Here is an 8740-nt window from a genome sequence, read left to right as displayed (position 1 = left end):
TTTACCCTTTGTTCATAATCTTATTGACACAGTTAGATAGGAGACGCAAACATGGATGGTAGACATGCGCCATCGCTGTGAAATGAATTACGGTGTTTTGATTCCGCGTTTAGAGGTGGAGTGCGTTGCCCCGACACCACCAACTCTGCGGCCATTCGTAGCATACTAGAGTATTGCCGTTACATTCGATGCCCGCAATTATTAATTAGCAACATTGCCGCAGTTGATATCAATCTGAGTCACGGAATGGTCAGAAGGTTAGCCACGAACAACAGGGTCACAGCGAAGACGACCTGAGGTCCGCCAAGTGAGTCGAATTGTTGCCTAACTTGCCTTGACTGTTCTCAGCGCGCTGTCAGTGACGCGATTAGTTGCTGCATTCTCTGCTATATCTACCTCGCAATTAATCAGGTGAGACTTACAACACGTCATGACAGGAAATATGGATGTGAATTAACACATGGTTGACCCAGAGATGGTTCATTGGTTGACCATAGTGAACGTTGAATGGCTCCCCTTCACGCACAGACTGCCATTGCCCTGCACTTATTCCACTGGGCCTATGTCTGCCCAAAACACATTTCATATGTTACACACACCTTAATGTCATATGGACACGTGTTAAAGAGTGGCTATTCTTTTTACATGTATTAAGTAAAAGTAATACACTAAAACTAGGCCTATTGTAGTCACCATTAGTCATTTTAAATGACCAAATGTAGACACTGTTGGTCATTTTGAATTCATCCATCATTCACCAACTGTAAATTATATGATTTCAAACATCTGGAGTCAGATGACCAGTGGCATCACTAGAAAATAACTTCTCTATAACATCTCCAAAGAAAATTGCCACCTATGACACAACGATTACACAATCTCAAGCTATAAAAGCAAGTTGTAGTATCGCTGGACACGGCCAACTGACCAGTCACAAAATAACCCCCAGAGGTCAGATGAAGGCCCAGCATTTTCCCACACACAGTAGCAAGGCCCATGTAGCTCCCACATCTGTGGCCTTTGACAGCCACAAAGCCAGCATTGTCAGCATGTGTGAGGGAGGAGCAACCCTCCACAGGAGAGTATCGGCCAACAAATACACACAGGTGAATGGGAACTTGAATGTGCTGTAGCTATTGTCTGGAAGTGTGTGTTCTACCTGGGTGTGTGTAGTCACCTCAGGCTAGTACTGATATTGACCCCCCAGTCACCCTTTAATGGGAAGCAGACGCCGCCCAGACCTGATAACGGCTCAGAGTGAAACGACTCGAATCAGCCCAACATGGAAATGAGGCTCAGTCGGGACGGATAAAGAAACAAACTTCTGTGCTCAGGGTGGAGATTTCACACAGATGTCTGTTGCATGGACTTTATCTGATCATAGCCATTTGGGATGGTTAATAATGTATGTTACAGGTTTTAGATATGGAAGGTACACAAAAGCATGGAGGTCCTCTTATATTTGGTCTGTCTAACAGCTGATGGCTTTCCTGTTCCTCTCCCCGTCAATGATCACACCCTCTCACCTCTGTCTCACCCTGTGATCAGACCTGTCCTGAGACTGGGACATACCTGGGAGGTAGCTGATAACGCCACGGACTCTCTTTGTGCTTCCCACACCTGGGCAAACCATCCCTGAGGAAAACGACGTTTAAAGCAGCATCTAGTTCCTTTGCATATAAGGTAGAACACAGACTTGCCAAGGACCGATAGGCCTTTGGGATTGTCATTGTACCTTAGTATCTAATAGGGGAACACTTCACCAGGGACTGCCATCATTGGCTCATTAGTTTGTTTAAGTATATTAATGCCTGGAAATGACTCTGAGATATTGCAGGACATTGAAGTGCCAAATCAGTGAAGCCTTTTTTAAATATAAAAATCATTCATACAAAAAGTACCATTAGATTGAAACCATTTCAAAGGTCATGACCCAAAGATGACCTCAGGACATGTAAACTCCAGGAGAGCTTAAAGAGGGCAAGGAGATAAGCATGAATAAACAGAACTCCAGTCTGTCTCATCAGAGAGTTTTGTGGAAGCACATGCATTTCCACACCACCCCTCAGATTCCAAGCAATCGCACAGGAAATGGGCTTAGAAAGCACTTCTCTCTGGAGAGTAATGGAGTGGGACTGCCTCAACTGAAACGGATCACAACAATAAAAGGCAAATAAGAGCGGACATTTTACTCTATTCCAAACTGACCAAATGGATTGTTCTCCTTGCCCCCAAGCTGAGTAGGATGGGGTGGTGATTATATTTAAATTTGCTCTAATTGATCTGGAGGAGTACTTCTTGGCAAAGAACAAATAGATCATTACGTTTATTGGCCAGATAAAGCTGACCGATATTAATAAAGGCGGAAATGCACTTTGTGCTAAATTGACCTCAATTACATTGCCACCGAGACCATTAAAATGAACGCTTGTGTCGGTTTCAGAGCGATGCTGCCTTTAGCCTAATTATGATCTTTTCACGTCCTGGTTAAGTAATGCGTTTTCCAGCATTTATTAGCATAGGCCTAATCGAACGACACTGCCACTATGATCAAGTTTTAAGCCACTCAGGTCTAAAAGGTAGACAAAACATAGGCTAACTGAACACTGTCATTTAGGCGGCATGATCTAATGCACAATGATACCCTATTTAGCCATGCATCTCTATATCATCTTTATTTGCAATACATTTTAAAATCTTCATTCACTATTACCCTTTTTATTAATTTGCAAAATAATTTTAAGGTATATTTGTATGTGTTTCTTGGTGAAAATCGATGTACATTTTGAAGGATACAATTAATTCAGTTGTTCTTTAGCAGCGATCAGTGACTTGCAGCAAATAAAAATGCTTGCGGCGGCTGCATGCATCAGGCAAAGATTGATGAGACTGTATCCAAGGTTTATTAATGCGAGCCCATTGCTGTCCTCGTGTGAAATGTTTCTGCTGGTCCTCAGCGGAGTTGTGTTTGCTCTCTGCTCACATTTGCACGGATTCGACAACGCTATAAACAGCGGTTCCCATGACCCGAGCAATCCATTGACACCGTTTAAATGCAGGCAAAGTGATGACACGATCTTAATCATTTACTCACATTTATCTGTGATTACATTTTTGAAACGGTTATTGTAGGCATATTTTGCAAAAATAACACAAAATATGCGCAAAAGGCATAGGGCTACTCTATGCTGCGTTGTAATACACAGCATAGCACTGTGCACAGGAGTCATAATTACGCACGTGGTGCATCATAGGCTACACGATGATTCAACGTTTCCTACATTGGTTGTTAATTTGAATTATCAGAAGATGTTGTGCAGGCGATGACAGAATAAAATTTTGAGCATTTTATAAAACAAATTTATTTGTCTCCATCATGGGTAACTCTGAACAATAATTTACCATGCATGGTCATTTTTATAAATACATTATACAAAAATAAACACATTACATTTTCTGCACAGTAAACTGTTGGTGACATTACGGATGTAAACACCACAATTTCCAAAAATTAATCCGAGGACGCAGTGGTTACCAAGTGTCAACATCTCCCATACTACTGACAATATTCATCGTGGTAAAATATGGCGGAATTGCTAACCATCCCAGTATACAGAGGAGATTTGTTATTACTTGGATTGCTATTCTATGACTCATATTTTGTTAAGGCTAACACATTTTACACAAGTAAACATGCTATGTACAAACAATGATGTGTTGTACCTTCATACCATCTCAGTGTCAGTTTGACATGTTATTGCACGACAGCGACAGGGTGACAGGCTCTGCAAAGTGCACAAGCCATACTTCTACCACAGTTGATGAACGCCACATGACACTTTTCAAAACATTTTCCAGAGTATCTCAGTAAATTCTAAATGTGGCGTTTGTAGCTTGTTTAAACATGCAATGTCATTGTCCTTAGTGAAAAGAATGAGAGTTAAAACTCCTATGGTCTACTCAATGGGCTCTCACGGGTGTGGGCTGGCGTCGCTGGCCTGGGCTCTCTCATCGTCCGACGAGCAGTCTGAAGAGTTGTAGAGGAAATTATCCCCTTCCTCTTCGTCACTGTCCCTGAAGTCTCTTATTCTGTTGCTTTTAGTGCCAACCTTTTGATAATCCGTTTGCTCGAGTCCGTCGGATTTGTCCTGACCGCCCTTCGTGTTTTTCTTATTCTCGGCATCCTGCGCTGCCTGCTCCTTGGCCTTCTTACTGCGCTTCCATTTCATACGTCTGTTCTGGAACCATATTTTTACCTGTAAAAACAGATGGGCCTACATTAAAAATCTCAAAGATTTGATGTTTGCTATTCTTTGACAGTGAGTGGGTGTGAACAAAGGATTTAATATACTACTTAATCATATTACCAGAACATGAAAGGTTTCAATGTCATCCTAAATGTGGTAGTAACCGTGGCGTTTTACCTGTGTTTCTGTCAGCATCAAAGAAGTAGCCACTTCAAAACGCTTAGGTCGAGACAGGTATTTATTCAGTTTAAACTGGTGCTCCAACTCAAGCAGTTGTTGGCTTGTGAACGCCGTTCTTGGTCTTCTGCACTTTCCCAGCAAATTAGACTGTGCTTGGGCTAAGAACAGAGAAGCAATCAGTTGTTAGGTATGTTATTAATATGAATTTGAAATAAAGACAAGGGAGGGCTAAATATCTGTGATATGACTCTGAATTCAAATAATAGGCGTAGCTTTTTTTGTTTTAATGGCATCGGTTTTCAAAAAACTGCATGAGTTAAATGATCGCGTTAGTAGTCTATTTTATTATGGAACGCAATGTTTTCACGTGGCCTACTTGAATGACACTCTGGTTTACATTGGTCAGCTAAATATTCGAAGTTTATTCTTAGGCTATTGAATTCCAATATTGGGGAACTTACACGAATATATACCTACATTTTAACATCTCAACAAACATTTTTAAACTAAACAATACAATGTAGTGCCAGACTAGCATGGTGGTCCATCATGATGTAGCCTTTACATCAGGGCTACTCAAAGTTACACACATGCTCCATTTGCCACGGCCTGTTGTGAGTGCAGAGGTTATATTTCTAATGTTTAGAAAAAGGGACTGCTGTTTGCCACCTCGTTCTGAACGAATTCGTTTCAGCCAAGCGGAACAGAAAGCTAGTGTCTGGAGAGCAAACAGCTGGCGAGTTGTGGTTTTCGCACACCTCCGCCACTTTCCTTCTGTCCATTATCTGTCCATTTTAGTTCCCATCAGAAAACGATTCCCTGCTGCCCCTCTCTGTCATAACTGAAACGCCTGTTTTTCTTGGCAGTGTTTTAGCAGATTTAGGGAGTCTAACGATATGTTAAACGTCCTGCAAAGATATACTACTTTGACATTAATGTGATGTCTGAAACCAAACGATATGTTAAACGTCCTGCAAAGATATACTACTTTGACATTAATGTGATGTCTGAAACCACTTCATGCAACATTAGAAGCAAGACTAAAGCCATTCATGTATAGCAGCAGGCTAAAGCATAATTTCAGCACTGAAGACACACTGTGTTGGTGTGAGCATTGTTTAACATTTGACAGCTGAAGAAAACGTATTTCCCTTCACTATGAGAGGGAGTGCCTTAAAGGTTTACGTGCGTAAACATGAATTACATAACATTACATTACACCCTTTCATAATTTCTGCTTCGAACACGACCATGAATAACCATAAACACTCACCGTTAAAATCGGGCATTTTCGGCAGCATCATGCCCGCTGTAGACACTCGAAGCCAGTGGTCGAGCTGAAACGTGCCTGCAGTGAGTTTGAGGGTGTCGTTAGGGTGATGGTGGTGGGAGGTATGTGGGTATGAGTAGGACAAGGCTGGATGCTGACCCAGCGCCGCTGCAGAGTAGTACATCGGGTGCCCATACAGTGCCTGTGGGGGAATAGAGCTACTCTGCGAGTGAAGTCCCACCATGCTAGAGTGTGAAGAGTTCAGAAAGCCCGGCTTTGGAATCAACCCGCAAGAAGAAATCCTCGGAGGAGAGGGACTCTCTGTCCGCAGAGACTCTGTGCTGGTGTTCAGATCGGAACCGTTGACGCTTCCGGACGATGAGAGAGATGAGGAGGACATAGAGGTCACTAATGCTAGCGGTGATGTCTGCACTTTCGGCGGATCGACGGCCAAAAGCGCGTCGATGCGAAAGTTTTTGGATTTTTCCATCTGGTTAGTGGTCCAAGCAGATTGGAGACGTGTTACTGTCTGCTCTTCAAGACGTGTCAGTTCGCTGTCGTGTTACTTCTCAAAGTTGAGCTGTCTGGTAAAATTGTGTCCCCTAACTCCCTTTGGCAAATCGTGCGATGATTGGTTGTTCCCCTCACCAATGGAGCGCAGCCATTGGCTAACGCATGGAGTGTTTACAGTGCATTTTGCGGCCAGTTTGTTCAGCGAGCTGTAAGTGCTGATAGACCAGGTCCCCCTTGATTCGAGGGGAATGGTAGTTTGCATTTCAATTTCATTGCGCCATCCACTATAAGACTTTAACTGTACGCTTTCAAAGAACCAGAAAAGAAATGTGATTATATTAGCTCAGGCCTGTGTCTTGAACGTAACAGGCAATACCCAAACGCATAAGCTTTAGTGAACACAGTATATAAACATACAAACACACATAATTCCTCATGGTCTCATAACTATGATTGTAAAGTACAGACGTGGAGATGTCAGATTATTATCATTATTAAATCAGAGTTTAATGTGTATTTCTTCCCAGATGTCTTCCATTCAATTTGCAGCTGCCATTTTACCCTAATGTAAACACATGTGGTGAGGCACGTCTCAGTACAATGTATTTGGACAATATTTTTGTTTTAATGGAATGAGTATAAAATTGAAATTAAATAAATGGGCATATAATATTATGTAACATGCTGTGCGTGCGGTAGATCACACTCGACCACTTACCAAATGAATGGTTTACACTTCAAATATTTAAAAATTAGGGATAGTTATCTGTTATCAACCCTTTGTCACATCTGTCATGGATTGTTGTGGAACGTTGTCTACTATCTCTATAGGCCACCCACCACGTGCGCGCAACCTTGGCCACCTGCATCCTTTACGCGCGAGGGACGCACAAAAGGGTACCTGTTTCCAAACTCCCGGATGTACTTGAAATTACTTTCTGCGTCAAACAAAACGAAATAGGCCTTTATAATGCAATACAAATATAAACTTTAACCATTCCCACAAAATACACGCCCACGGTTTAGTGAGTGTTTTTCTTTTCTAAATTAGTGGGCCTACAGCATATCCACGTTTAACTTTACCAAAATTAACAAAACAGTTTAATCCACTCAGCCACGTGTTTCATGTTGTGCAACTAAAAAAAATCCAGAGAAATATAATAAGAACATGTTATTTGAAAATTCACAGTAAATACATGTATATCTCAATTGGCGCATCAACAAAACTGAATAATCGGCAATTTTGTAATATTGCTTTTGACATAACACAAATAGTCGAAAACATAAGGATTGGATACTGTTAGCTAAACTTAAATCAAAGGGGAAAATACCTATCAAAACTGTCTCTACGAAAGTGAATCTGACCTAATTGCGGTCTGTGCGCTAGTGGCCTTTAGGGAAATTTAGCTAATAGCTATAACCTCATGCCAACCCAAAAAGGTTCACAAATGTAAGCGTTGTAGTTGGGCTCTTGTCATGAGTGGTTTACTGGAAAACAGTTCCTGTGCGTTTTTAATCTTTACTTTTATAGTAAGTTCGTGACACGAGGCTAGCATACATTACATGGACGCATGACACTAAAACTCTGCTGATTATTTTGTATGTCATCTCCGAGAGTTTTTTTTTTTCGATACACCATAATATTCGGAGGAACTCGCAATAATAAGTGTACGCCGCCTACATGTCCCAAATGTATAGCCCAAGGTTGAAAATAGCGTTAAATTGCATAATTTCTCTGTCTATCTTTCTTTTCTCTCTGCCTAGTGCCTCCGGTGTAAAAATGGTATGCCGTTCAAGCAGTAGAGTAGCCTAAGGGGAAATGTAGCGCTCTGTGCGTTTGGGGGGGCTGGTCTCTCGCTGTAATCAGCCACTTTAAGCTAATGGAGGAAGAGGTCGGAACGAGAATTATTGACACCCTGTTGCCCTTAACCTGTCGCCCAATAAAGCGGATTAGTTTTCTTCAATTCATCAGCTAACCACTCTCTTGGGACGGGAATCAGACGTTTATTTGCTCATGGGAAATCAACAAGTCACGGGGTAGTTTTAACTAAGGGATCATGATTTAATTGGGAACCTGGATGATATCATGGCCGATTAAGAAATAATAGCAGAGTAGTCGGAGATTGATGACAGCTCACCTGCTGATCAGCAAATCAGTGCATCATGAGTATAGAAAATAAATGAATATGATGACATTTTTAAAAACAAAATGTTACAGGATAGTTGCGGCTAAACACTATATTTATAGGCTATGCATTTTTGAAAACGACATCTTTATATAAATTAAGAAAAAATACTTGCTACGATAGGCTATTCCAAATGTTACTCGCTGTAGGCTATCCTATCGCAAACTCCTATTTCGCTATCTGTTAAATGTAAGATATTTAACCTATCAATGCTTTGTCCATTTTCTCAGTTTAATTTCATTAAGGGTCCTACATGAATATTTCTATTAAAGCACTGGTGAAATATGAAGCCATTTAGCATTGGCTCGCGCACCAATCACGGAGATTTATGGTTCTTTTTCATC

The 8740-nt window shown here is 41.4% G+C and overlaps 1 protein-coding gene across 1 annotated transcript; it reads right to left on the bottom strand.

Moving 5' to 3' along the window:
* Window positions 1–3971: 3971 nt before the first annotated feature.
* mnx1 (motor neuron and pancreas homeobox 1) lies at window positions 3972–6187 on the bottom strand. Its single transcript, XM_076291249.1, has 3 exons — window positions 5701–6187; window positions 4425–4585; window positions 3972–4256 (listed from the first exon to the last, which is right to left on the bottom strand). The coding sequence occupies exons 1-3, from the start codon at window positions 6185–6187 to the stop codon at window positions 3972–3974; spliced, it is 933 nt and encodes a 310-aa protein (XP_076147364.1).
* Between the last annotated feature and the right edge of the window lie 2553 nt (window positions 6188–8740).

This window comes from Alosa pseudoharengus, unplaced genomic scaffold (genome assembly GCF_046254945.1).
Source record: "Alosa pseudoharengus isolate Yale_2024_CS ecotype anadromous, Long Island Sound unplaced genomic scaffold, YU_APseudo_1.1 YU_APseudo_1.1_scf_18, whole genome shotgun sequence".
Classification (NCBI taxonomy): Eukaryota; Metazoa; Chordata; class Actinopteri; order Clupeiformes; family Clupeidae; genus Alosa; species Alosa pseudoharengus.
This window is presented reverse-complemented; position numbering and strand designations above follow the sequence as displayed.